This window comes from Chrysochloris asiatica, unplaced genomic scaffold (genome assembly GCF_000296735.1).
Source record: "Chrysochloris asiatica unplaced genomic scaffold, ChrAsi1.0 scaffold00020, whole genome shotgun sequence".
Taxonomy (NCBI): domain Eukaryota; kingdom Metazoa; phylum Chordata; class Mammalia; order Afrosoricida; family Chrysochloridae; genus Chrysochloris; species Chrysochloris asiatica.
The window spans coordinates 23,218,221-23,241,783 of record NW_006408538.1 but is presented as its reverse complement, the minus strand read 5'-3'; the positions used below and the strand labels follow the sequence as shown (position 1 = coordinate 23,241,783).

At 42.8% G+C, this 23,563-nt stretch overlaps 1 protein-coding gene across 31 annotated transcripts in view; it reads left to right on the top strand.

The window, feature by feature from the left end:
- KCNMA1 (potassium large conductance calcium-activated channel, subfamily M, alpha member 1) overlaps positions 1-23,563 on the top strand; it is a 1,077,241-nt gene that overhangs the window by 486,563 nt on the left and 567,115 nt on the right. For all 31 annotated transcript variants that reach the window (XM_006837432.1, XM_006837421.1, XM_006837418.1 and 28 more), the window contains one exon: positions 22,115-22,176. In XM_006837432.1, the coding sequence (XP_006837495.1) occupies positions 22,115-22,176 (62 nt within the window). The remainder of the gene's footprint in view (positions 1-22,114; positions 22,177-23,563) is intronic.

The window sequence follows — 23,563 nt, the reverse complement described above, 5'->3', positions numbered from 1 at the left end:
AACACAGATCTGTTGCTTCTTTTGGCAGCCAATGGCACTTTCAATATTCTCCTCCAACACCATAACTCAAAGGCATCAATTCTTCTACAGTCTTCCTATCTCCAGCTTATGCATATGAGGTTATTGAAAATACCATGGCTTGGGTCAGGCGCACCTTAGTCTTCAAGCTAACATCTTTGCTCTTCAACACTTTAAAAAAGGTCTTGTGCAGCAGATTTGCCTTCTGCAATATGTTGTTTGATTTCTTGACTGCTGCTTCCATGAGTGTTCATAGTTGATCCAAGAAGAATGAAGTCTTTGACAACTTCAATCATTTCTCCATTGATAAGAATGTTGTTTATTGGTCCAGTGGTAAGGATTATTGTTTTCTTTACATTAAGATGCAATCCATACTGTAGGCTGTGGTCTTTGATCTTTATCAGTAAGTATTTTACCTCTTCACTTTCAGCAAGCAAGGTTGTATCATCTGCATAGCCCAGGTTGTTGCTATTAATATTTATAATATAACATATGTTGTTTTTATTATTAAGTGCTGTCGAGTCGATCCCGACTCATAGCTACCCTGTATAGGTTTCTGAGGAGCAGGTGGTGAGCCTGAACTGCCGACCTTACGGTCCAGCGCATTAACCCACAGTGCCTCACCAGAACTCCTAGATAACATGTACTTGCGTTTATTATGTTTCTGTTTTCTGAAACCAGGTCTAGCCTTTTGATAACCAACCCCTATGGCCAGATTCAGGGTAAAGATTGGATTAGTCTTTGAATCCAAATCTTGGACATACATCACTCATAATACAAACACTTGGAATTGAGCACCTACTAAGCCTGGGCTTGGGACCCACAGCCATGAGATGTGGAAACAAGCCCAGAAGGTTAAGTAGCTTCTGCAGGACGCACAGCTAGAATTAAAAATCAGGCCACTTGATTCCAAAGCTAGTCCTCTCCCCACTGCTAGTGTTAACAGCTCCAACTCTGCCGCTGTTGCCTGAGTGTCCCCTTGATGTCTGTCACTGTGCATGGCACTTGGAGGCATTTCTTCTCAACCTGAACCAAGACTGTGGTTAGCAGTCTGGGGCCTTTGCGTGTTAGCAGGCATATTCAGGAGCTTTCAGTTCAAGTAGGCCTCAGAGGCGCTGACTTGGAGACACACATTGGTAGAAAGAATGAGAAGGAATGGCCTCAGCATCCAGAGGGCCTGCGTTCTTTTTCAGGAGCTGCCTTACAGAATACCATGAGTTAAGCAGCTAAAAGCAACAACTTTATTGGCCCAACAACTGGAAGCTGCAGACTTGAAATCAAGATGGCAGCTGTTTTATTTCTTTCTGAGAGAAATTTTAAGGCATAGGCAGCAAATGGATAGAATTTTGTATGTGTAGGAAAGAGATGTTGTTGTTGTTGTTAAGTGCCATTGAGTCGGTTCCGACCCATAGCAACCCTGTATAGGGTGTCTGAGGAGCAGCTGGTGAGCATGAACTGCCAACCTTGCAGTTCAAACGGCTTTGCAGTCTGACGCATTAACTCACAGCGCCACACCAGGACTTCAGGAGAGAGGTGTTGTTGTTGTTATGTGCCGTGGAGTCAGTTCCGACTTTGTACAGGGCTTCCGAGTCTGTCAATCTTTATGGGAGCAGAAAGCCTCATCTTTCTCCTGCGGAACAGCTGGTAGTTTCGAACTGCTGACCTTAAGGTTCGCAGCCCGATTTGTAACTGCTACACTACCAGAGCTCCTTAGGAGAGAGGTGAGGGCAGTACAAAGTGTATCCTATTTGAGAAAGGTTGAGACATAAATGGAACATGGTATGAGGCAGTTCTCACTTTCTCTAGTGAACTGAAGATTTCCTCTTAAAAGTCAATGGAGTTTCCACCTTGCCGCATTCTACCTTCACCAAGAGTCCTGGAGTGGCACAGTAGGATAAGTACTTGAGCACGAGGTCAGTTTGAACCACAAGGCTGGTGGTTCAAACCCAACAGCCTCCTTTCAGAAACCCCATCAGGGTTGCTATGAATTGGAACCGACTCGATGGCATTTAATGACAACAATGCTTGAGTTAGAGCCCAGAGTTTCCTGGGTTTCATTCTCCTTTGACTCTCCTGTTAAATTGGAGCTATGTGTGACTTAAGGAAAGTCAGAAAGGGTACCTTGAAGCTAAGGACCCTTCTCCCCAAAACTCAAAGTCATGAGTTTTGTTTAGGAAAAGTTTCTCTGAGGACAAAGTCTTCCAAATGGGAAGGCCCAGCCTTCTATGTACTTGATTCCAGGAATCAAGTCAATGAGAGATTCCCAGATGCAAAGAAAGGCCTTATTCAATGTTGGTCATTATTGCGAAGGTCTTGTGCTGAACCGTAGTTCTGAGTAGGGGCTTTAGGATTACTCACTGGGCAACTAGAGGACGCTGTCTGGGAGCATGGTCATCAATGGCAAGCTAAACTCCCCCCCATCTCAGATGCTGTCTCTTCCCATCTCTTCTTCTTTCCTTCCCAAGCTCACCATGAGAGCACATCTGGGGCATTGAGGTTTACCATCCAATAGAAAGCCAAACCCAACAGCAGTGGGCTAACCAACGAAACTTACGCCAGTAATTATTAATCACCTCTATTCTCCATAGGCCTGTAAACCCTGCCTCCCTGCTGTATCTTGGAGACGCCGCATTCAGCTGGGATTAGCCAGCTGGGCTTTGTGACGTCCTAACTCACTCCCTAGTGTTTGTGCTTTTCGCTCCTTGCTCAGATGAAATAGTGGGCCTTCCACTAAGCATGGCTCAGCAACTCCGCTAGTGTCTGTGCTTTATTGGGCAATAAATTAATACAGAGCACTGCCAAGGAAACTGACAAATAGCTAGAACCACATGCATATTTTTAACAAGGAAAATGGCTTTGTTTCTCAGAAGCATCATTTATCTGATTAGCTCAGTCATTGTAGGGGTTCCTTGATTGGCAGGGGAAGAGATGCTGATTAAAACATGCTAGAGAGGATTAGTGTAGGCCGTCCCAATGCCTTAAGGGGCTTAGAGATGAGGGAGGTTTGCTTAGAAGTAATCGTGGGTCCTGGTGTGGCACTGTAGGATAGAACACTGGACCTCAAGATGGGTTTGAACTGCAAGGTTGGCGGTTCAAACCCACCAGGTGATCCTTGTAAATCCTATACAGGGTCGCTATAAGTCAGAACTGATGCGACAACATTTAACGACAACAACAACAACAACATCTTGGGTCCTTAGGTTCTTAGTGATGCCGTAACAGAAATACCACAAGAGGCTTTAACTAACAGAAGTTTATTTCCTCCCAGTTTTTTTTCCTTTTTTTTCTCTTCTTGTTAAAGTGCAGTCAAGTTGGTTCTGACTCACAGAAACTCTGTATAGGGTTTCCAACAAGCATCGGGTGGGTTTGAACTGCTGATCTTGTGGTTCACAGTCCAGTGCTGATCGTTCAGTGCCACACCAGGAGTCCCAGTTTGTTGTTGTTGTTGTTGTTGTTGTTAAATGCTGTCAAGCTGGTTCCCGACTCATAGTGACCCTGTACAGGATTTCCAAGGAGCTTCTGATGAGCTTGAACTGCCAACCTTGTGTTTAGCAGGTTATACGTCTGGATTTAGGGCACTGGCTCCAAGAAAGGCTCTCTGTGTCAACTCTGGGGGAAGTTCTTGTCTCTTTCAAATTCTTCTTTGTTTCTCTGGTGATCACTAAGTAGTTTCAGGCATTCTCTGGGCCTAAATACCTCTTTTTCTATCTCAAGTGTGATTGGCTTAAGACACACCTTACATGGATAAATGACTCATTAACATAGCCAAGAAAATGATTCCCAGATTAGATTATATCCATATGTATATGGTAGCTATGAGTTAGAACACATATTTTTGGTTGATTCTGTTCTATTCCTCGCAGTCCTGGAAGAGGCTTATATTTTATTTATTTATTTTTTAACACATTTATTGTGTATTGAGTGAGTGAAGGCTTACAGGACAGATCACCATTTGGACATTCAGCAAATCATGGTAATGATTACAATACCCTCCACGCACCCCAGCATTTACCTCTATTAACTTTTTTTTTTTTTTTTAATGTCTACATACCACATTGTAAATATGTATTTGTGTAAATGTCTAGTCACTGGAGAAGGACATCATGTTTGGTAAAGTGGAGGGTCACAGAAAAAGAGGAAGACCCCCAATGAGATGGATTGGCACGGTGGCAGCAATGATGGGCTCGGGCGTGGCAACAATTGTGAGGTTGGCTCAGGATTGGGCATTGTTTTGTTCTGTTGTGCATAATAAGGTCACTATGAGTTGGTACCGACTCGATGGCACCTAACAACAACAAATGCCCAAAGGGCACATTCTGCAAGCCAGCCTCCTGCCCATAGGCACATTGCCTTTCTCAATCCCTGGGTCTGCAGTCCTCTGCTTCTCTCTCTGTGCTATCACCTTTGCCACCATCTCTGTTGTCAACACTTTTCTGGTTAGGATCCCTTGTTCCTCTCATGTTCTTCCTTCTTGATGGTCCTAGGGTCCCCTGTTCCTGAAATGACAGATGAACTGCTCCCCTCTTTCAGTTGCACCTCTTCTACATTTACAGTTGTGACAATCACCATTAGACCTGAAAATAATTACTTGCAATTGAATTTAAAAATCCTATCCCCCTTCATCACCAAACCCATCTGGGCCTGAGGAAACCTATTCAGTGGAGTTTCTGTCTTACTCCCCTTGTTCAGACACTTTGTGCCGTTATAGAAACCCAGTTTTGGTAGCCAAATCCTCATTTGTCTGTCCCCATCAACCCAGTGTACTGAGGAAACATGCTTGATATGGAGAATCCTTCCCTATTTGGTTGAGGCTTATATTTTAGTCATGTGTTATACAAATTGTTACTAAATTTTGTTGTTTCCTGTCCAGTTAGTTTGGACGCATAGCAACCATGTATAGGGTTGTTGGGAGTGACTGGTGGGTTTTGAATTGCTGAACTTGTGGTTATCAATCCAGTGCTTATCCTACAGTGCCACATCTATGAATAGTGTGTGGCTCATGGCTGGCCGTACCTACTGGTTGTAATTAGGATAGTCCCACTTGAAGGAGTTAGGAAATGTTTTGATTTGTCGTGGTTGTTAACTGCATCCCAATGGTTTACTAATGGAGAGAGGGAAGGAGATAGGGACAGACAGACTGTGTGCAGAGGAAGTTCCATGTTAGCAACACAAGTCTTGGAAAACCAACAGACGTCGACAAAGGACAATCTCAAGACTTCAGAGAAGAACAATAGAAAAGAAAAAGAAAAAAAAAAAAAAATCAACCCTCTGTATCCTAACAAAGAAAGAAATGAAACCCATTCTGACCTTAACTCATGGCGATTTCCACATGAGCATCAGAGCACAAAATGCTTCACAGGGTTTTCAATGGCTGACTTTTCAAAAGTAGATCCCAGAGCCTTTCTTAAAAAGACATCCTGGGTGGACTCGAACCTTCGACTTTTCAGTTACAGGCTGAACGCTTAAACGTTCGCCCCAACCAGGGTTGCCCTGTCTCTGACATATACATTTAAATATGAAATTGTGTGTGTTTTCTCATAATTACTTTGTAGGAAGGGCCCTCTTCACAGAGAGGAGCCTTTGCTTTGTGTTCTCTGCATTGACCCTGGGCCTGAGAATACCCACTTCCACTCAACTGATTCCAACACACAGCGACCCTGTAAGTCAGAGGACAACTGCTCCTTACAGTTTCTGAGACTGAATTATTATGGGCGTAGACCTCAAAGTTGGTTTGAACTGCAAGGTTAGTGGTTCAAACTCACCAGCCGCTCCTTGGAAACCCCATAGACAGCCTCATCTTTCTCCTGTGGCTTTGAACTGCCAACCTTGCACCATTCCACTACCAGGGATCCCTACGCTGGGACTTATGCTTGCCTCTGCGCATCTTCACAATTGGTGTTACGTTATGCTTCTGCCACTTCTACTGCTGCTATTGGGAATCTTCCTCTGTTTACGCCGATCATCCTCCACTTGACTAAGCATGAAGTCCTTCTTGATGGGACTGGTCATCCTGATGACGTGTCTGAAGTATGAGAAGACGTTTTGCCATGCTCATTTCTAAGGAACATTGTGGTTGCACTTCTTCCGAGACAGATTTGTTTGTTCTTCAGGCAGTCCATGGTACTTTTAGTATTCTTCTCCAACAACATAATTCAAATTCTCTCTGATAGAGAGAGAGAGTCCTGGTGTGGTGTGGTGCTGTGGGTTAATGTGCTGGAAGACCAAAGAAGAACCGATGCATTTGAATTATGTTCTTGGAGAAGAATACTATATAAGGAGCTCTGATGGTGTAGTGGTTACGAATTGGGCTGCGAATCTCACAGTCAGCAGTTCGAAACTGTCAGCTGTTCCACATGAGAAAGATGAGGCTTTCAGCTCCCGTAAAGATTTACAGCTTTGGTTGCTATGAGTCAGAACCGACTCCATGGCGCATAATTAGCACCATATATATATATAATACTGGAAATTAAAGTTTTGCTTTGGGCCCTCTTTTCTACTGTCTCAATTTGACATTAAAATCTTACAGTACTGCTCTTTTTATATCCATTTCACAGAACTTTTCACATCAGTTTGATCTGTGTTTCTTCAGGAATAGATGAGTTGCATGAGTGTGAATTCAATTCTTCTTGCAGTGTGATGTTGTTGTTGTTAAATAATAGTAGCATAATAGCTTATCACGATAGAGCCTTCAAGTAATTACAGCCAAAGAGAATTTAGCCTTTACTGGATAATTTTTATTTTTCATTTCAAATGATAGGTCTGTAAGCTTAATCTATCAGGAATTTAGCTTTCTGATGGAAACTTAATTAGTATTTTTATATTATGGTTCTGTTTTAGAGCCAGAAACAGAGGAAGAATGATAGGAAGGCAAGTGGAAAGAGACAGAAAATTAGATGTTTATTTATGTCCGTAGTTATGTTATGAGGGGTAAATTTGCAGCTATCATAGAGAAAATATTTCCAAAAAGTAAGTGCCATGGGATTTGAAATAAAACAATAGAATTTTTTGGTGTTTTAGGGCAAGTAGCCTGTGAATTCTGATAAAGGGAACTTTTCTAACTTTTTCATCTCTGGTACTTTTATCTTAAGACTATGTCCGTTCTTAGAAGGTGTTTTGAAGAAGGGGCATCTCTTTGCTAAGGATTTGCTTCACTGGAACAAATAATTTACTACAGAAATGTGTTTACTAAGATCAGTGCTTTTATAAGTGTTACGTGCAGTGAATTTCTGTTAATGAGGGAGGAACGCTTTAGGTGAGAATGTTTGCACAACTAGAAGACTATAATCTATGCCACTAAATACTACACGTAAAAGCTGTTGAATTTCTGTGGTTTTGCTGTGTACACACTCAACAACAACAACAAAATAAATAAACAACCTTTTTAAAATAGAGAAACTTCAGAATGATACCAGAAGTCAGCACGTTTGTATGTAGGGACTTAAAAGGTTTGTGGGAAATCCCATTGTCTTTGAAATCCACAAACTTTTGGAAGATGCCTCCTATAAAAAGAATTTCCTGGGAGAAAGATGAGTCTGTCTGTGTTTGTGATGATGACAGCCTTGGGAAAGTTGTGCTGTGTGCATTTGGGTCGTTCCAAGTCAAAATCAACTCAACTGCACCAAGTGGACTAAGGTGTAGTTTCATTCCCATTCCTGATCGTGTTGGCCATTTGTGAGGGTTGGCAGCTGAGTCTACAGAGAGATGGAGTGGGTGTTTTCAGTGACCCTGTGGTAAGTGTCACCACAGCTGGAACAGGTGACAGATTTTGAAGTCTGATGTCAATGACATTTGTATTTGGCCAACTCTCTTGAGGCTGGGCAGCTTTAGTAGACTTTTTTTCTTGAGTGTATTGATGAAGCTTTTAAAAAACCACACCTATGGGCATTTAACAACATTATTTTTATGGTGCTCTGGTACCGTAATGGCTTACATACATGCGGTTAGTGGACTGCTAACCTCAAGGTCAGCATTTGAATCTACCAGCTGTTCTGCAGGAGAAAGATGAGGCTTTCTGCTCCCGCAAAGATTTACAGCCTCAGAAACCCTATGCAGGGTCTCTGTGTGTTGGAACACACTTGAAAGCATGTAATTACCATAATTAAAAATCTATATAACTTTTTTAAAAATGGATGTTGTTGTTGATGTTGTTAAGTACCGTGGAGCCAGTTCCGACTCATAGTGACCCTGTACAGTGTTTCCGAGGCTGTACATATTTACGGGAGCAGAAAGCCTCATCTTTGTCCCATGGAACCGCTGGTAGTTTTGAACTGCCGACCTTCAGGTTAGTAGCCCGATTTGTAAGTTATTTCTAACCAACCAGATGCTGTCAAGTCGGTTCTTACTCATGACAAGTCAGAGTGGAAGAGCCAGGCTCCATAGGGTTTTTTGTGACTTGTTTATTGAGTTATAGATCACTAGGTCTTTTTTGCAAGGCACCTCTAGGTGAACTCAAACCTCCAACCTTTCCATTAGCAGTTGAGCATAGTAACTGTCTACATGATAAGGGACGCCCACTAACCCACAAAGGGGCTGCTGGCAAGGCATCAACCTAACTTGGCCTGAAGGGTCACCCTTTGAGACCGCATGCCTTTTGTCTCTGGTAGCATAGTGGCTATGAGTTGGGCTTCTAGCCTCAAGGTCAGCAGTTCGAAACTACCAGCAGTTCCGTAGAAGAAAGATGAGACTTTCTGCTCCCGTAAAGATTTACAGCCTCGGAAACTCTATGCGGATCACTGCGAGTCGATCCGACTCCATGGCACATAACCACCAGCATCATGAGTTGGAATTGACTCCACAGCACATCACCACCACCACCACCATTACATTTCATAGGAATTTAAATGTTTTTCAAGTGATTATAGGACTACGAAGAAGGAGAGACGAACTACTTCTGATTATTTAGTCACTGAAAACCTTATGAGTAGCAGAGAAACACTGTCAGATATAGTACCGGAAAATGAGTCCCTCAGGTTGGAAGGCACTCAAAATGTGACTGGGGAAGAGCTGCCTCCTCCAAGTAGAGTTGACCGTGATGACGTGAATGGAGTAAAAAGCCCGTAGGAGACAAGCCCGTGGGACCTTCATTTGCTGATGGGTCACAACTGAAAATGAAGAGAAACAGCAGTAAAAAAGAGGAAGACCCCCAACGAGATGGATTGGACCCAAGTGTGGCAACAGTAGTGAGGTCGGCCCAGATTGGACAGTGGTTTGTTCTGCTGTGCATAATAAGGTCGCTATGAGACGGTACCTACTCGATGACACCTAACAACAACAATAGGACCAAGGCGACACTCTTTAAAACCCCCAAATATGTCTGAGGTTTTAACTACAGTTACCAAAAATCCAAAATCGGTTCTGGATGAAGCCCAAATCCCCATTTCCTAGGAACATAGCCAGCTGTGTGCCGCAGTAATAGATGAAGAACAGGAAGGAGGGCCGGGGGAACTCACGTAAAATCTCTGTTGGACAAGTGGGACAAGATTTTGAAAATTAAAGGGGAAATTCCGGTTGACTAAGGGATAAAATCAAGCATTCTAGAGAGGAAAGAGTTAAGGAATACAAGTTTAATAGCAGAGACATCCTCTTCTGTAACGAGGAGAGATCATCATACATCTGATTGTGAAGTTGGTACGGGGCCGGGCAGTGATTCGTTATATTGTGCATAGGGGTCACTATGAGTTAGTGCTGACTCAATGACACCTAACAACAACAACAACAACAACAGTTGTCCTATGAGGGCAATTATATTTGAGTTTGTAATGTAAATATATTGCTGGATTTGACTTGTGGGTTCTCAGAACGTTTCTTTTTGTGTGTAATAGAGTCTAAGGATGGGAAAGGTTTGAGGAAAGGGATGAATAGATGTACCCGTGATGATGATGACTGGCAGCTGATAATGCCTGAGATGTTTTCTCAGCTTATGAACCTAATTAAGAATCCATTTGGCCAGACCCACATGCACCTAAGCTAGACCATATCTCAAATTTTTTAAAAAAATTCTCATTAACTGCAAACTTTGGGAGCATCACTAGCAGATGGAACTTTTTCAGTAATTAGGCCGAAAAGCTCTTTCAAACTTTAGACCTTGAATGGAAGATTCTATCTTCCTTGCAATGCATCAATTTTAATGCCATTGGTAAAATTATGCAAAAAGAAACCTTTTAAGTCTTACAATGCAATAATATAGGTTTTCACTGTCATTAAATTTTGAGCCTTAGGAAGGACCTAAGTTTTAGGAGAAATTGTCTGGCTTAATGTTACTATCGCTTTCTCTCATTTCAATCTTTTGTTTTAGCTCTAATCAGTTAGGACCTTGTAATTATTGTTGCTAAGTGCTGTTGAGTCGGTTCCGACTCATAACAACCTTACCACGGGACCAGTAAACAACGTCCATATAGATGGAGAAAAGATTGAAGTTGTCAAAGACTTCATTTTGCTTGGATCAACCGTTAACACTCATGAAAGCAGCAGTCAAGAAATCAAATGTATTTATTGTATTAGGCAAATCTGCTGCACAAGACATCTTTAAATTGTTCAAGAGCAAAGAGATCAATTTGAGGACTCTGGTATGCCTGACCCAAGCGAAGGCATTTTCAATAAACTCATATGAAAGTTGGACAGTGAATAAGGGAGACCCTAGAATTGATGCATTTGAGTTATGGTATTAGAAGAGAATACTGAATGTACCATGCATTGCCAAAAGAACAAACCGATCTGTGTTGCAAGAAGCACAGCCAGAATGGTCCTTAGAAGCCAGGATGGCCAGATTTTGTCTCTCATACTTCAGACATATTATTCAGGAGGGACCAGTCCCGGAAGAAGGCTATCATGTTTGCTAAAGTGGATGGTCAGAGAAAAAGAGCAAGACCCCCAACGAGATGGATTAGCACAGTGGCAGCAGCAATGGGCTCAAACGTAACAATGATTGGGAGGTTGGCGCAGGGCAGGCAGTGTTTTTTGATGTTGTGCATAAGGTCACTGTGAGTCAGTGCTGACTCAGTGACACACAACAGCAACCATCTGAAAGTGGACAGCGTCATGTTGCTGGGCATGGAATTGGTGAATGAATATTCATGATGAGTGGGGGTATCAGTTCATCTCTGTGTCCTACCCTTAAAGCATGTGTGCATGAGGCTACGTTTTCCCAAAGGAAGGGAGTGCTTGTGCTGAGGTCCTATGGTAGTTGGGGTTAGGCACATGATGACTGAGATATTTTAGCATAACTGGAGCTCAAGAAGGGAGGGAATGTGACATTAAACCAGAGAGGAGGAATTGAGCCAAACTTTTTTGGGCCTTGTAGTCTTTGTTGGCATTTTTTTCCCTCTCAGTACCAAAAGGTGTGGAAGGGATTTCAGCAGGGACCGTCTCCAGTTGATAGTAGGTGTCTGTAAAATGCAGCTATAGTACTCCGGTTTGGAAGAGCCAGAATCCGATGTGTATGAAATCATAAGTATTTTCACTAGGCTTTCTTAATAGAAAAAAAGCACAGATTTGTCTAGAAGTCCAACGGGTTTTAGTTTAGTCCCATGTTGTAATTCCAAATACAGTCTACTGAAAGCACTTTTTTCTTTTTCTTTCTTTTCTTTCATCCTGAATACATCTATACCTAAGCGGTCGATTGAAGTTTTGATTACCCGTGAATCCATTTATAGCATTTTTTGTGTAAGCAATTTCATAAGTAAAATGGAATGTGCCACAATATTAGGTAGGAAACTTAAGGAACTTTTAGATGGACTGCTAACCACAAGGTCAGCAGTTCAAACCCAGCAGTTGCTCCTCATGAGAAAGATAAGGCTTTCTGCTCCCAAAATACAAGGTTTTTATGAGTCAGAATCTACTTGGTGGTTGAGAGTTTGGAGTCAAAATATTGGTTTTATTTTGTATACGCTTTTTGCTATTTATGATAGCAAAGAATGTTTTTTGTGTAATAAGAGCATATCTGCTTCTCTTGAGAACCAATGATGTTCAAAGGAGGAGAAAAACATATTATTACACCTATCTGATTGTGAAAGAAAAAAAAAAAAAATCACAGAGCAGGAGGGGAGAGGGCAGGATCAGACCACCACTCAGTTTCCTGCAGTCAGAGCTGGAAGAACTGAGTCTGTTTTTTGAAGAGTGTGGTCCAACATGCATAGACGAGGAACCCGGCAGTTCCTGCCCTTATGATGGTGTGAAATGAACAAGAATCTCTGACATACAGTGAGTGGCTCGTGAACGTCATCATGCTGAATCACCATAATGCCTGCAAGAGATACTGTTGACTGTTTCAGATCAAAACAATCTCATAATCATCCGCTCCACTCTTACCGTTTCACAGATTGGGAAACTGAGTCCCAGAGACACTCAGTGTCACACAGCATAGGAAGGAAGCATAGGAAGGAAGGGTCGAGATCACAGCTATCCCTTCTGTGCACCTGGTGTCTGTATTTTTATACCATAGCCAGGTGGGCCTGGATCATCAGGAAGACCCCTTCCTCTGCTTCATTGCGAGTTTGCAGTGGGGAGCGCTATTCCTTTATGCTTGTCTTCCTTTGATATCCCAGAAGTGTTTGTTTTTCCATGTTTTTGTTGTTGTTAAGTGACATCGAGTTGGGTCTGACTCATAGCAACCCTTTATAGGGTTTCCGAGGAGCAGCTGGTGGGTTTGAACTGCTGACCTTGTAGTTAGCAGTCCAGTGCTTATCTTACAGTGCCATACCACAGGGGCCTCCTTGGTCAGTTCAACATGTGGGCTCCATGTTTGATTAGGGCAAAGACCAGGCCTGAGTGAACTAGCTTTGTATTTCCCCAGTTCTGTCTCTCTGGACATGTAAGTCCAGTAACTATTGGAATTGTTTAAATTCACCAGACTAGATTTTATCATTTGAAGTTTGGACAGTATTGTCTCTTATAAACCAAATGTCCCCAGATGGTTTTGCCTTGGGAGTGCTCATATTTATTTAAAAGAGTCTTTCTCCAGTAAATTTTATTGTATATAAGTTATGACTCAGTAAAAAAAAAAAAAAGAAAAAGAAAACGTAAAAAGCCTCACATTCATACACAGAAAATAGTTTACTTTCTGAGCAAGGTTGTTGCCATCAGCAGCTAGCTCACCCCGTTCTCTCCTTCCCCCCCCCCCCCCCCAATCAAACTTGTAGAATCATTAACTAGGGTCATTTGTTCTGTGTGAGCTGAGCAGAATGTGTAAAACCTGCTCAGGAGACAATGAATTCATTGCATTCTCTGTATTTTGTAAAGTACTCCTAGCACGATTCTCAGAGCCTGCAGGTTCATACATATGTTCTAATGGGCTAATTGTTGAGGAGACATTTGTAAATTAATCTTTGACTAGAGCTAAGTGGTTTCCCCTAATGACTCTAATTCAGTGACTCCCAGACTGAGCCACACATCAGATTCACTGAAGGAACTTGTTCAAAATAGAGACTTCTGGTCGTTGCCATCTCAGTCTCTTCTCCCTCTTTCCTCACTCTTGCTCTCACCCCAGTTTAGGATTCACTGGTATCAGAGTCAGGGCACCTCTGGCTTTTTTTTTTTTTTTTTTTTAAGGAAAACTCCTCAGGTGATAGGATTCTGGTGGTGATCACCTTTGACAGTGCAGCTCCAAATGCATCTCTGGTCCAGGGGGCTGCACTTGTCAATTCAAATCATTTGGGCCCAACCCCACAATTAGAATCTAGTTCCTAGAACAGGCAAAGTCTCTGGGTCTGTCTTTTCCTCAGAGAGCTCACTCACGTGAACGTGAGAGAATGTTCTATGCTTCGCCCCACACTTTTTCTACAGCTATAAACTTTCTGGGACATTTGGAAGCACTGCAGGGGTTGTAGTCACAAAGACGGCTGTGAATTGCCCCCTCTCCTGTGTACCACTAGCCCCTTCACACTGGGTGGCAGGGACAGACAGGGTTTCGGTGGGTTTTTTTTTCACTCTGTGAATGTGGTCTTCGTATTCTTCCATGCAAACACATGTCATGTTTGATCTTGGAATATTAAAAGTAGATGACTCACACACACTATTGTTCCAATGACATTTATCAAATTGCTTTTGTTTTTAGGAATCTGGCACTCTGTAAATATCACTCAGTACTCAGTCTCACCCCACAACATATGGGTGTTTTTAGTAAATCTAAGAATATGGCAATTAGCACTTCCCAGGTAACCAAGGTGATTTGGTTAACTCAGACAGGAAAGTTAGGAAGGCTGGGCTGGCGGTCCTGAGAGAGAATGTTTAGATTATTCCCATACTGGGCTTATCTATAGGAGAATGCAAGGTGAAGGGCTTGGTCATTACCAAGAGTTTTCTATGACTCATTTGCTCAAGGGAGCTTCAAGAAGTTTGTAGGAAATTTCCACTGTCTTTGAGTTCCATTTTCCATGAACATTTTCACTTCCAGGAGTTTGGTTCTTTTCTTGATCTCATCTTCACTCTGTCCCTCGGTCTTAGTTTCCTTGCATCTTGAATACAGAGGCACACAGAAGGGCGTAGTACAGCGGCCTGCTCCATGCTGAAGGAGTCGGAGAGTAGCCGTGACACGTAGCAAGAAAGAACAGCTTGAGAATGAAGAAGCTTTTAAAGCAACGGCTCTGGTACTTTCTACCTTCGCTGGTCCCTTTTCTGTTTATCTATGTTCCATTTAGCAACAGCTTCTTACATTGCATTAATAAGAACCAACCCAAGGTTGGTCCCCCAAATGCAAAGATTTGGTTTCACACTCCTCTGTCTCTAGTAGTGGTGACTCATGTGGCGTGTTTTCCTCCTTCTGCCCCCTGTGGGTCCAATAATGTGCTAGAATGACCCAGTTACCAGTGTTTTATGACCAGAAAGGAGACAAATGGAGAGACAGACACATCAGACAAGGAGATGCTAAATTCTTAGAAGATGTTTTGAGAGTTACTTTAGAACATAATAACCATTGAGGCTCAAATCTGGAGTTCCTAGATTAACGTGCAAACTGTCAATCCACTTCTCTGCTAACTGAAAGATTGAAGGTTCAGATTCATCCAGATATGCCCAGGAAGAAAGGCCTGGGAATCTACTTGGGAAATTCAGCCTTTGAAAACCCTACGGAACACAGTTCTGCTCTGACAATTATGGGATGGCCATGAGTCAGAATAGACTCATTTATTTTTATTTTTTTTACGTTTTTATTGTGAAGTTTACATGGGAGAACATCAGCTTTACACTGATCCTATCATATTTCATTTCATTGCAATGATTACACTCCCCTCCATGCATCATCAAATAACCAAAGGGCACACCCCACAGGCCTGCCCCGGCCACCAGCACACAGCCCTTGTCCCTCCATGAGTCCAGTGTCCCCAGCCATTCCATCTGTCCACGTCATCGTCTCTGTCTCCATCCCTGGTGTCACTGCCTCTCTGGGTAGGGACCTGCTCTTCACTTGATGGTCCCAATGACCTCCACTCCTAGGCTGCAAAATCAATTACTCTCCTCCTTTTGTCAAAAAACATCTATCTCTGTATTTCCTAGCCTCACAGTCAGACCTGATGGCAGTTATTCACTATTGTACCACAAGAGTCTTATCCCCATTTCCTTTTGCCAGCCCAGTCCCAACAGTTTGTAAATCATTCAGTGGTGATTCTACCTTCCCCCACCCCATCTGAAACTAGGCTCCCTCTTGAAAGCTTGTAAGCCAGTTGCTGCTTGCCTTTATAGGCCCATTTTGAGTAGCCAATGAGAATAGTCTCATATTTAAGCCTAAAATGTAATCACTGTGCTCTGTCAAACTGAATGCTTTTATATTTAGAGTTCTCAGACCTGGAGAGATTTGTCAGAAGGGAGAAAATATGAGATTTCAAAAAGTTCATGGAAAAGTCCCATTGCCTTTTTACTACATTTTCCGTGACCTTGTTGACCACACCCCCTCATAGAAATGAGTCCCTCTTCATCTCTGCTTCATGTTCTCAGCCCATGAGATAAAAGAGCCTGCCCCTTTTGAGGTGGCTTTGCTGGGCCCTGAAGATGATATGTTTGCTTCCTATTGCCAGATTCAAAGGGCTCATTTATGTTAGGAGCATCTGGGTCCTGGCTGACAGCGCAGTCAAACCTGACAAGATGAAAAAGCACAGAGCGAGTTTGAACACTGTGCGCGCATGCACACACACACACTCTCTTCCCTCTATGCTGAGGATCCGACCCCTCTCCCTTTGATTATGTGCTACCTGGAGGAGGGTAGAGCAGGTAAAGTAGTGGTGAGTGTGTGAGGAAGGACTGCTAACACCCTCATCTTATTCAGGGAAAGCCTTTCAGCTGCACAGGTGGGTCCAAGCATGAGGATTCGCTCATCAGATCCCTCAGCCCCCTAGAACGTTAGTGTTGATTTCCGCCCTGGGTTCCTTCCCTCTCTTACCCTCTCAGAAAGCTCCTGATATTTCAGATGATATTTTCAGAAGACAGCAGGAAGCAGGTTTGCTCCCGCCACCCCTCCTTGTCACTGGCTGATTTGCTTAAATAAGCAGCTCATTGTTTCCCATCACAGAAGCCAAGAGGAGGCAGCTGGGACAAATTAGTGTCAGGCACTTTGTCTGGCCACCCCAATCATGGGAAATCTCCCTTTGCAGGAGAACCGAGATTTTTTAGATCACTGCAGAACCACACAGATGCCATCTGCAAGGATCTCTCCTGCAGCTGTAGATTTAAATGGCACAGGTCTTTGTCGCCAACTCTGACAGAGACCCGGGTTTTGGTAATGGGTCTGAGCACGTGGAGCCAAATGGACAGGAATTATTCTTGGATGATCTGTTTATGAATGAAGAAGATGCCCCACCCCTCTGTTTGACCACACCTCTTCTCTTTGCAGCATTTTGAGAACGTGGTCAAGGCCAGGATCTAACTACTTATGTCTCACAAACAGCAACATGGATCAAAATTAATCTTCAACTATTTGCTTTGTTGCCTCATTTAGATGAGAGAGGAAAAATCAGGGGCCTACTTATGATCTTGTGTGGTTTTATTTATTAATTTCCAGGGAATGTATGAATGAGTGTGTGTTTGGCCAGGGACTGAGGTCAGCCAGCCTATTGGATTGATACTGGGTAAACTGCAGTTACTGGCAGATGGCAGGAGTTTCTTTGCATTCAACTGGAGCATGTTCTAGTTTTTAAAACAAAGCAGAAGAATGAAATAAGCCCTAGTGGCGTGCATTTTAAAAATAATTTCTTTTTTGAGAGGAGAATTTTATCAAGTTGCTGGGAAACTGTGCATTACTTCTTGAATGACTGACATTTTCCTAACTGCATAGTCCATTTTCCCTACCAGCTCCATAGAGTTTTGCAATTTATTATGCAGATTTCATTTTGTAACAAACTCTGAGATGTGCATACACACAAGCCCACCCTCTCTGTCACACACACACACACACAATACAAAGATGTTTGTCTGTGATTCTACCTTTCTGTCCCTCTCACTCTCTCACACACACCTAGCTTGCTCTCCGGTGGATAGTCTCCTTAAATTGGAATTCACCTCTATTTGAGGAAGCTGACACTTTCTAATATCCTTCAGCCTGCAGTTTGGTGAGGAGATGACTGTTAAAAAGGTATCTTTTTTACTGATAAGTTATGGTGTTGGAGGAGAATATTGAAAGTGCCATGGGCTGCCAAAAGAACCAATAGATCCAGTTGGAAGAAGTACAGCCAGAGTGCTCCTTGGAGGCCAAGTTGGCCAAACTTCGTCTCTCCTACTTCAGACATACCGTCAAGAGGGACCTGGCCTTGGGTGCTGCCATTGTATTCACTTTTTGTCATTCATCTCAGTTGGTTGCTGATTTCTTTTTATTTTTGAACATTGTTTAGTCCTAATAATCATCTCCTCAGTGAAAGATTTAATAAACAAATTGAAATACTGAGTGAGAATGGAAGGCAGCACTGCCCTAATCTGCCTGCCCCTTGTTTATTTGATGGACTTTACTGAGACTGGACACCACTTGTGTCCACACAGGCTTTCCATTGTGTGGATCATGACAAGCTACGGACAACATTGCAAAGTATGAGTATTCCGGAACACTTAATTGTGCTCATGAGGAATCTGTACCTCGACCAAGAGGGAGTTGTTCATACAGAACATGAGGACACTGAATGGTTTAAAATTAAGAAAGGTGTATGACAAGGCTGTATTCTTTCACCATACTTATTCAACTTTTATGCTGAGCAAATAATACGAGAAGCTGGATTATATGAAGAAAAACGTGGCATCAGGATTGGAGGAAAACTCATTAACAACCTGCGATATGCAGATGATACAACCTTGCTTGCTGAAAGTGAAGAGGACTTAAAACATTTACTGATGAAGATCAAAGAGCACAGCCTTCATTATGGATTGCATCTCAATGTCAAGAAAACAAAAATCCTCACCACTGGACCAATAAACAACATTCTTATCAATGGAGAAAAGATTGCAGTTGTGAAGGTCTTTATTCTTCTTGGATCAACTATCAACACGCATGGAAGCAGCAGTGAAGAAGTCAAACGACATATTGCATTAGGCAAATCTGCTGCACAGGACCTTTTTCAAGTGTTGAAGAGCAAAGATGTCAGCTTGAGGACTGAGGTGTGCCTGACCCAAGCCATGGTATTTTCAATAACCTCATATGCATGCGAACGCTGGACAGTGAATAAGGAAGACCATAGAAGAATTGATGCATTTGAGTTATGGTGTTGGGAGAGAATATTGAAAGTGTCATGGACTTCCAAAAGAACCAATAGATCCATTTTGGAAGAAGTACAGCCAGAGTGCTCCTTGGAGTCCAGGATGGCCAAACTTCGTCTCTTGTACTTTGGACATACTGTCAGGAGGGACCAGTCGCTGGAGAAGGATATCATGTTTGGTAAGGTTGAGGGTCAGAGAAAAAGAGGAAGATCCCCAACGAGATGGGTTGGCCAAGTGGCAGCATTGATGGACTCACGTATGGCAACAGTAGTGAGGTTGGCCCAGGATTGGGCAGTGTTTCGTTCTGCTGTGCATACGGTTGCTATGAGTTGGTGCCGACTTGATGACACCTAGCAACAACAACTGAGACTGGAGATACTTGGTGTGGCACTGTAGAATCAGCACTGGATTGTGACCCACATGGATGGCGGTTCAAACCCACCAGTTGCTCCTCAGAAACCTTATACAGGGTCACTATGAGTTAGAACCGACTCAATGGCACTTAACAACAACAGGTGAGACCGGCACTCACTGAAGGAGAGGCTAAGCTATATTTTATATCAACGGTGATTCATCTTCACTGGAGATAAGAGTGTAAAGAATGAAGGTTGTCATATAACGGGCCCATTGGACTACCTAACCTGACATCCTGCACCTGCACTCTTGCCCTAAATACTTGAGTAAATGTTAAAGTCCTGTGTGTGTGTCCTTATTCCCATCACTTACAGTGACTTGCTTCCATTTGCTTTTTGTTGAGTAGAAACAAAATTTTAAAGGACGGGTTTTTCAGAAACCTCAGGCTTTTCTTGTGATGTGCTCCCGGGTGAACTGAAACTTGTAACCTTAGCACTCAATAGGGTCTACTGCTTGTACCACCCAGGACACATGCTCTCATGTACACACACACACCCCAACACACACATATGTACACACGTATACACACACACACACACACACAAGTGAAGTTTCAAAAATTCATGGCAAAGTTTCATTACCTTCTAATTCCATTTTCCCATGGACTTCCTGAAGCTCCCTCATATGTGGTTGTCATGAATCACTGTCATGTCAACAACTGGTGGCTCTGGAAACATACACACGTACCCACATATCATACACATATGCATATATGGAAGTGTGGTGGCTTGTAGCACAGATACTGGACTGTGAACCACAAAGTTGTAGTTCAAGCCCACCATATGAGAAAGATGAGGCTTTTTGCTCCTGAAAAGGTCTACAGCCTTGGAAACCTTTTACAGGGACATCCTGAGGTATACCAACTCAACAGCACTAAACAACATAATGTATATAAAATACTGATGAAGATTATAGACCAGAGCATTCAATATGAGTTGCATCTCAATCTAAAGAAAACAAAAATCCTCGCCACTGGATTTAAATAACATCATGATAAATGGAGAAAAGATTGAAGCTGTTAAAGAATTTATTTTGCCTGTCAACACTCATTGACAGCAGTCAATAAATCAAATGATGTATGTCATTGTTGTTAAGTGGTGTCGAGTCAGTTCTGACCCATAGTAATCCTGTATAGGGTGTCTGAGGAGTGGCTAGTGGGTTTAAACCACTGACCTTGTGGTTCAAGCTGACCTTGCAGTCCAGTGTTTTATCCCGCAGTACCACACCTGGATTCCAAATGATACATGTTGTTGTTGTTAAGTGCTGTCGAGTCAGTTCTGACCCATAATGATGCTGTATAATGTTTCCGAGGAGTGACTGGTGAGCTTGAACTGCCGATTTTGCAGTTCAAACAGACTTTGCAGTCCAATGCATTAACCCACAGTGCTACACCTGGACTCTAAATGATGTCTAGCATTAGTCATATCTGCTGCATAAGACCTCTTTTACGTGTTCAAAAGCAAAGATGTCAGTTTGAGGACTAAGGTGTGCCTCACCCAGGTCATGATATTTTCAGTATGCATGTGAACATTGGACAGTGAGTAAGAAAGATTGTAGGAGAATTGATACACTTGAGTTATGGTGTTGGAGAAGAATGGTTTGCTAGAGGAAAAAACGAATCTTTGTTGGAGAAAATTCAGCAGAATGCTCCTTAGAAGCCAGCGTGATTAGACTTTGTCTCTCATACTTTGGACATCTTATCAGCAGGGACCAATCCCTGGAGAAGGACATCATGCTAGGTAAAGTGAAGGGTCAGCGAAAAGGAGGAAGAGCTCCAATGAGATGGATTGGCACAGTGGCAGCAGCAATGAATGGGCTCAAGCTTATCAATGAATGTGGCGATGTGGCACAGTGGCAGCAGCAATGAATGGGCTCAAGCTTATCAATGAATGTGGTGATGTTGCAGGACTGGAGAGTTTTCATTCTGTTGTAAGTCAGAATTGGCTTGACGTCACCTAACAACAACTAAGAACATAAGGAGTTCTGGTGTGACAATGTAGCACATGCACTGGACTGCTAACTGCCAGATCAGTAGTTCAAAGCCACCAGCTGCTCCTTGTTGTTGTTGTTGTTAAGTGCTGTCAAGTTGGTTCCAACCCATAGCGACCCTGGACAGGGTTTCTGAGGCTGTAAATCTTTATGGGAGCAGAAAGCCTCATCTTTCTCCCGCGGAGCAGCTGGTAGTTTTGAATTGCTGACCTTGTGGTTCTCAGCCCGATTCGTAACCACTACGCTACCAGAGCTCTTTAGCTGCTCCTTAGAAATCCTCTAAAGGGCTGCTATGAGTTGGAATGGACTGTAAGTGCCGTTGAGTTGGTTTTGACTCGTAGCGACCCTGTATAGGGTTTCCAAGGAGTCTATATGCAGTGACTTTGAATACATACATATATATGCTTTTCAGATCAATATTTCTTCCCTTGAGACAGAAAGGAAATTAGTGGTAGTTTGTGGCTGGAGTGTGGAAATGGGGAATAATTAACAGGCATGAGGAAATGTATTGGAATGATGAAAATACCCTAAAACTCTATCATGGTGATAGTAGTACAAAACTTCTGGAAATATTTGAATTGCACCCTTAAAACTTCATCAAAGCTGTGAAAAAAAATCCTATTTCTGTATTTGAGTTCCTGTGGGTCCTCAGCCACAAACAATATGAATAATTGCTCTTTCTGTATCTGAGTTCCTGTGGGTCCCAGGCTACACCCAATAAAAGAAGAATCATATCACTAAGTTTCAACTGCTCTTTTCCCACTGAATACTGTTGTTTTCCATTGCGGGAAGCTGGGCTGTGTCATAAAACCCTGGGTGCTATAGGATCTATAAGTCTACCCTGACCCCTGTTGGTAAGGAGTGAAGGTGCTGACCTCTATGATAGTAGGAGACAGTGGACATGTAGCAGCTAGGACTGCTGCCCACGATCATGATTGGCACCTTCTTTCAGAGCTGGCTATGCATGTTTCAGAAAATAAACCTGTTGGAGTCTGTCTTGTAAGTAATGGGCATTTTTCTTCTTTTTCAGGTTGTCTTAGTCTTTGCTCTCAGCATTGGTGCACTTGTAATATACTTCATAGATTCGTCAAAGTGAGTATTCAAATACGTTTTCGTTTTTTGTCCCCTTTCAAGAACAATCATGAGCCTTTACCCTGATCAATATGTTTGCTTTAACCAACGTCTGCACGAGCCTCCTGGGTACAGAAAACTTTTAAGGAAGGAAGGGCTTTTCTGTGCTGATTTTCTGAATGGGAAAAGTCTCAGAAAGAAGGCTGCTTTGATTCTGCTGGCATAGATGAGAGAGCTGTCTGAGGCCACACCTCCTCGCTTGGTGTTACTTAATGTTTAAACATCTGTTTCCTAGCATATTATTTTTACTGAGGACGACAAGAGGGCTTTGATAGGAAGTTGCAACCTCTGGAAGGGTTACAGTATTTAATACATGAGAGTTGGCGCCGTTCTTAACGTGGTTGTAGCATCCTTTTCTCAATACAGTTTCCAAAGATTCGATCTTACTGTAGTTCAGACCCGAAAACATGGCATTTTCTTTGTGCTTTGCAACATGAGTGTTGAGGGGAGGCACTGCACGCCGGTGGTTCTTGACTTGGGAAACTAAGAAGATGTGGTGGAATCCAAGAGGACTTCGGGAGGTGGGGCTCCATGGCCATCTGAGAATTCTTAGATGCCTGAGCTGACCCCTTGGTCCCTACCAATGAGAACCAGTGGTCTAGGGTATTCTGGAGTGTGATCCCTGCAATAGATGATAAAGGCCATATAGGAGACAGAAGAGGGTGCTGACCAGGGCTGCAAGAAAGCACCAGTTCTACCCTGGTTCTTGCAGGTATCATCCCTGGCTACAGCCTTTCTTCTGCCTATTCTTTTGTTGCAAACTTGAAGATGCCAGTGTATGGAGCTATGGAATGATGTTGAAGTTTGACTGCTTTTCTATCACGACATGAAGAACTCTGACTGTAATGTGGATGGTTACTAGACTTTGACTGTAGGAAAACCCACTGGGTGTCTCTCTTGACTTTGTTCTCACTGTACACGATTCCTGAGCTTGCTTCTGTCTTTCCATGGTTCAGGATGATGGTGATTTTATGAATGCCAAAACCCTGAATTTCTTAGAGCTGGCTGGTGACCAGCCAGAGGATTTTGTACACCGTTGGTGCATAGGTCAAAACGTCAGGTCAGGGAAAATAAAGAAAACATCTCTTATAAAAACGTGTCTCTGGGAATGAGCTAAGTCTGAGAATGTCAGAGGACTTATATAGCTCATTCTCACACACGAGGCCTGGGCTGTTCTGTTCTTGCCTGTCTTCAGATGGAGGGTGCTTTAAAAATTCTCCAGGAGAGAACAAACAAGATGGCGAATCGGGTAGACGTGTAGTAAAGGAGCTCCACCAACAACACAGAATACACGACCAAGCAGGCTCAGGGGATGATCCCAGAACTCTGAACCACATATAAAGGAATA